This window comes from Miscanthus floridulus, chromosome 13 (assembly GCF_019320115.1).
Source record: "Miscanthus floridulus cultivar M001 chromosome 13, ASM1932011v1, whole genome shotgun sequence".
In the NCBI taxonomy this organism is placed as follows: domain Eukaryota; kingdom Viridiplantae; phylum Streptophyta; class Magnoliopsida; order Poales; family Poaceae; genus Miscanthus; species Miscanthus floridulus.
In genome coordinates this window covers 8,134,799-8,141,301 of record NC_089592.1, presented here as the reverse complement: position 1 = coordinate 8,141,301, position 6,503 = coordinate 8,134,799, and the positions used below count along the sequence as shown (strand labels likewise).

At 41.8% G+C, this 6,503-nt stretch overlaps 1 protein-coding gene and 1 pseudogene across 1 annotated transcript; both read left to right on the top strand.

Annotated features, from left to right (window-relative positions):
* The first annotated feature begins 549 nt into the window (after positions 1–549).
* Positions 550–1,137, top strand: LOC136501233 (uncharacterized). Its single transcript, XM_066496733.1, has one exon. It carries the CDS (start codon positions 550–552, stop codon positions 1,135–1,137), a length of 588 nt encoding a protein of 195 aa, XP_066352830.1.
* LOC136499380 (L10-interacting MYB domain-containing protein-like) lies at positions 1,138–2,816 on the top strand (annotated as a pseudogene).
* The last annotated feature ends 3,687 nt before the right edge of the window (positions 2,817–6,503 follow it).

The window sequence follows — 6,503 nt, the reverse complement described above, 5'->3', positions numbered from 1 at the left end:
ACCTTAGGAGTTGACTGAGTAATAGGTTCTTGCAAATCTCGTTTCGATCTACTTGAAAATTGTATTGCAGTTCAGAGAACTCTTCTGTTATGCTTGGCAGTTCAGGGAACTCTTCTTTTATGTATTGCAGTTCATAGAACTCTTCTTTTATGTTTGGCACATCAGTTATAATTCTTGTTTTAGTTATATTATATCCTATTTAATAATATTATCCCTATATCATAGATAATGGGTTCTTGGGAGGAGGATGTTAGGCAGTTCATGTTTGATATAATTCCAACATTGACTCATAGATTCATCAAGCTTCCAAATCCAAACCAAACACATGCCAAGATTTTATCAAACCCTCGGTTCATGCCGTTCTTCCAGGTTAGTCATATAGGTTGCTTGCCCTTGTATCATTCCAAACACACTATTCCAACAATCTTAAGTTCCTTTTTACGTGCAGAACTGCATTGCGCCATCGATGGGACACATATCCCTATTACTATCAATGAAGATAAGGCCCCTCCTTTTAGAAACAGAAAAGGGACATTGTCCTAGAATGTTATGTTCGCTTGTGACTTTGATCTCAAATTCACTTTCATCTCTTGTGGGTGGGAAGGATCTGCGTCTGATGCAGGAGTCCTACGTTCTGCTCTTACGAAGGGGTTTCATGTACCACCAGGGAAATTCTACCTTGTAGATGGCGGATATGCTAACACTCCATCATTCATAGCACCGTACCGAGGAGTTAGGTACCACCTTGGTGAGTTTAGAAGGCGTGGATCATCGCAGAGAAATGAGTATGCAAACTATAAGGAGTTGTTTAATCATCGTCATGCACAACTTCGGAATCATATTGAAAGGGCATTTGGGGTGTTGAAAAAACGGTTTCCAATTCTGAAAGTGGGAACACACTATCCAATTGAGACTCAGATCAAGATTCCTGCAGTAGCAGCGGTATTTCACAATATAATTAGAGGGCACAATGGGCAAGATAGTTGGCTAGATCAACAACCACAATATATCAATCCAACCACTTTTGTTGATATGCCGGAGGGGGATAACAGTTATCCAAGTGAGATAGAATCGAGTGATGGCAACACATTGCGAGATCAAATCGCGCAAGGCATGTGGGCTGCCTATAATAATTAGATGGTAATTTGGAGCATTGTTCATCATTTTCAGCATTTTACCTTACATTTATATTTCTAGACTTTTAGATTATATTTATCTTTCACCATTTTTAAGCATTGTTAACATCCCAGGGTACAAGGGCTGCATGGAGCTACACGTATGAGAAAGGGTTGGTGGATATAATGAAAGAGCATGTCAATGTCCCAATGTACAAGGCACAAAATGGCTGGACATCAGATGGTTGGAGAAATATCGCTAAACAGTTCAATGAAACCTTCCCTTTAGCTCATTTTAGAATACAACAAATGCAAGAGAAGGATAAGGAGTTGAAAGGAAACTATAGGACAGTTAGAGATGCCAGAAAAGAGAGTGGTGTTGGTTGGAATGAGACATTAAGCATGATAATTGCCGAACCAAAGAAATGGGAAGACCTAATTGAGGTTAGTCACTTTCTGTCTATTATATAGTACTGTGTTTTCACTATTTTAAGAAGCTAACCAAAATGTTGCTTTGTTGCATTTAATAGAAGAATCCCAAAGTCAGTAAGTTCCAAAAGAAGCCACTTCCTCTTTATGAACACCTGGCATCATTGTATGCAGGTAATTTTCCTTTGTTTGCTCAGTTCTGTAACAAGTTGTTTTAGACTGAAGTTTTGGTCCATTTTTAGACTGGTTGTTTCATGAGCTAGTTGTATTGTAAATCTTCTGAGCCAGCCGTATTGTAAATCTTTTCAGCACAATTTTGTCTAAAAGAACAACTATGCTTATTTGGTGGTCTGAGTTCAGGGAACCACAATTTTGTCTATCATGATGGCCTTACCATTTGTTTGCTATGTTTCTTAAATGAACATGTGCCTATGGTCCTGAATAACTTTGATTAATACCTAAGAGTGAATTTCTGGTGTGTATTAATAGGAAGTATAGCCACTGGAGATTTGAATTTTACATCAACCGAGCCTCCTAACATGACGGCACGACCTTCAATTGAAAGAAGTCACTCTGAGCAAAGTACACAGAACACGGCTGCTGGCTTGCTCTGATTCTGTTGGCATCAATTTTGGTATAAATCCTTTTTCTCAAATTGAGAGCCCAGAAGTGCAATCTGTACCATCCTATCTTAATCTAGAGGAGCAAGGAAGTGGTAGTGGAAAAAAACGCAAGCAAAGTCAAGTGGCAGCTAAACTCGGCGAATTCATAGATATTAGAAAGTTCCAGATGGAGAAAAATTAGGAAAAACTAGATGAGAAGAAGAAAAAATAAGATGAATATTCTGTAGAAAAGTGCATTGCTATTGTGGAAAGCATGGAAGACCTAACTAATGTGCAGAAGGCAGATGCTAATGAACTCTTTCAATCTGAGATGAATCGATAAATATTTATGATGACCAAAAATCCAACTGTTCAACTAATTTGGCTAAAGAAAAAAGATTCACAGGTATGTTTGCTTGTCTTAGTTTTCTCCTCTTCTTCTAGCATTACATCATGTTTACTGAACCTGTATACTAAGATTTAACTTGAAAGGAGCTAAGACAGTTTCATAGTTAGAAGATGACCTGGTGTAGTGTTAGAAAATGACTAGGTGTTCCACTTCTACAGAGTTCCAATTTTTTTTGTAAAGAGTCTAAGATCTAAATATGTTTCTGTCTTTGTATGTGTATCCTAAACATTGAGGTATGCTGTTATGGTGCAGGGAAATTAGAGATGGAGTCAGCCAACACCAAAAAAGGAGGACAATACTGGGTCAACATTGTATTCATAGCTCATTTATTTTGATGAACATGTTAATTACGTATTGTGATGGCACATGATGTATCTCCTTAATAAACTTGTTAGTTTGTCTGATGCTCTGTTTGAGTTGGCTTCAGAAGTAATACTATGTTGAAACCTATTTGAGTTGGCTTCAGGAGGACAATACTGCATTGTGCTGATGCTCTCATTATTCAGCCCCGTTCGCTTCGCTAAAAAGCCAAAGCTGAAAGTACTTTTTGCTGATTTGTTGTGAGAGAAAAACATTATTCCTTCGCTGAAACTTTACGGCTCGTAAGAGAAGCGAATAGGGCCAAAAACCGAAGAACGTCATGTTGAAACCTATGTTCAGAGCGAAATTTTGTATGGAGTACTGAGTTTTTGGCTACTTATTTAAGTGCTAATGATGCGCCTAGCTCAAACAGTTAGGTGACCCAGCGGCACTCCTCAGGTCCTGGGTTCGACTCCCCGTGGGAGCGAATTTCAGGCTAAGGTTAAAAAATCCCCTCGTCCATCCCCATAACCAAAGCACTGGGGGGCACCGGTCCAATTCTCACTTGGGCGACGGAAAGCCACCGTGTAAGGGTGGGGGCGGGGGTTCGGAGGTTTTCTCGACCGGATGAGAAGGTCCTTCTTCTTATTTGTAATGCTGCGGGGGCAGTCTTAACCCCCTCTGTCTTTTGGTTGCACAATATAATATCTTCCCTAGGATCAAATAGCAGCAACGTGGTGATCTCCCCTGCCCTGCTTCCAAACAGCACCAGGGGACAGGGTTCACCTCCCCTGGCGTGGAGTGGGATGTGACTAGGGATGAAAACGGTCGGAAACGGTCGAAAAATCTCTCAACCGTTTTCTACTTCTACATTTGAATACGAAAACAAAAACGAAAGCGGTAAAGGCGGACCCGAAAACAAACACGAACTTACGGAATATCAAAAATTTCGAAAATGAACTAATTCGAGCGAAATTATGTCGTACACGGTCGGTATACGAAAAATCAATACGGAATATTGACCCGTAGGACCAAGTGCATAACAATTAACAAGTACATAATAATTAACAAGTCCTACAACTTTCTTAAAAAGTATCTCCATTCGACACGATGTAAGGAAGATATGATTTTTTCAAGGCAACAAGCGCTTGTACGTGATTAATATATCGCTAACTTTGTTTAAGTTTTTTGAACATCTTCAAGACATCAAATGAAAAAACTAAGGACTAAAAAGTTATAGATCTCGTCGAGAGCTACAATTTTCATATAAAAATCATCTTCATTCGAGATCGTATGAAAAAGATATAATTTTTCTAAAGTTGGACTTGTAGTGAGCCAAATTTGGTTTAAACCGAATTTCAAAACCGAATTTCGAATTCGGAATATTCCGAATTAAAAGTAGAAAACGGTCAAAAAAATATCTAAACCGTTTTCGTTCCGATTTCGAATTTGGTGGTCCGAATTTCGAACCGAATTCGAATTTATCCAGAAATACGAATTCGATCGGATTAAATATAGAAAACGATGCGGTTCGGTACGCGATATTTCCGTACCGTTTTCATCCTTAGATGTGACTGTCCACAAAAATCCCCCTAGGCGCTGCTGTTCCCTGGGTTGAGCTGCCCCGTGCTCCCAAAGAAGCCTAATTGCGTGCCAACGTCGGCGCCACTGCCACAAGATAAGTTTCTTCTTCTTCTTCTCTTATACAAAATTAAACAGAAATACTCTAAGGGCTCCTTTGGATAGGGCATCCCCGCGGGGATCCCGGACTCATCCGCGGGTGGCGAGAGGCCCGTATCGCTGCTCACCGTCGTGATCCACGGCACCATTTGGAAACCTCGTGGGTCAAAATAAGCCCGTGCCTTTTCCACCCCAACCCCGTCAATCCGCGCGGCTCAGAATAAACGCCTCCGAAGTCGTGTTGTTTCTTCCCGGTCGGTCGTCGCTCCCTCCTCGCTCGCTACTCCCGTCCCGTGTCGCGTCGCCCAGGAAAGCATGGCGGCTAGGGTTTGAGCGCCGCCATCTCCATCCCTTGAGCCAACCGTCGTCGCCCCATGCCCTCGTCCTGTCGCCGCCGCCGCAACTCTGGATCCTGCTCCGACTTTGATCCGGGCGCACTTCCTGGATCGTTTCTAGTCTCGTCGCGCCGTCGCCGCCGCCATCTCCGTCTGCACCTGCTACGTCCCCGACCAACCGTGTCGTGCGTGGTCTCCTAGGCGCAGGTTGGACGCCTCATCCTGATTATCTTTGTGTGTTTCTTCTTAGATCTGCTCGTCTTTAGTCTTCACTTCTTAGAATCAAATCGAATGGATCAACTGGGTCGTGGTTCTTGGGCATGGCTGCTACTTTCAATTGAATCGCATTCTAGCTTTTTCTGCCTCACGAGTTCGAGAAATTAATGCTGCTACCTGTGATCTAGTTTTAGTTTTCGGTTCAGAGAGAAAAATATAAAGTACTAATCACGTACTTATTTTTCAGGTAGAGAAATTCATACTGCTAGCTGTGATCGCTTGAAATTAATACCTCTACCTGTGATCTCGTGTGGCAGAGATCACAGGAAATTATTTTTTTCTCGAGCAGGCTTCACAAGAAATTAATTTGGATCAGTACTTCATTAATACTGTACTGCTAATGGTAATCACGTTTTCTGCCTCACAAGAAATAGTTTCTGATTTGGTACTGCTACCTGAGATCAAGAAATTAGTACTGCTGAAATTAGTATTCAGTAGAGTTGCTACCCGAGAGTAAACACACAAGCTTTAATACTGTAGTACATACCATTGCTCATATGCTCACTCATGTCCCTGTTGTGTAGGTTGTGAGGGATTCGTAAGCTTGTTGCTGCAAGTCAGTTGTTCAGTAGCTCTGATGACAATGGAACTGTAACTTGCCTACTATGTGCTGTAGCTGAGATTTTCAGAGACTTTATGTAGTTTTAATATATAGTTGCTGAATTATAGTTCACTCTTCATGGATTTTAGGGTTCTCATTTTGGTCATGTGGGTAGTGTGCTGACATATGTTTAAGAAAAAAAGTATACTTTGTTTGGTCAGGACTAATCTGAAGCGCAATTTCAGGCTCTGTTTAATTTACTCTTGTCTCGGGATTTCAGTATTTTCTTTGAATATAGAAATTATTGGATTTGTTTACGCTGATCCATCTTGTATTGTTACTGAATCTTAACTGTCCATTGCAGAAAATTCAGTTCGTGACATTTCCATTCACTGTCCAGAAATTATTGGATTTGTTGACGCTGTTCTTTGAATATAGAAGGCACAGGAGCCCTGGTTCTACAGCTCCTATAGGACGCCGTCGTCGAGGCGCGGACAGTGGGGTGTAGGCGGAGGGGCAGACGAAGGGCAGGAAGAGGGAGCCCACGCCAGGGGCAGTCGAGCTGGAGAAGTCGACGGCGGCGGAGGGGACGCAATCTGCTGTGCTCACATGCTCAACGTTCGATCAACATCGGACGGAGGAGGAAAAATGAGCGACGTGGCCCAATGAGGTGCCCCAGCTTGGCTCAGGATTCGAAAGGAAAAGATAGGATTTGAGGAACTTGCCGTCTCAAATTCTACATTTTTCCTATTCCTATCCTTTGCCTATATATCCTATGTCCCAAAGGAGCCCTGAATATGCAGTTGACCTTTTTTA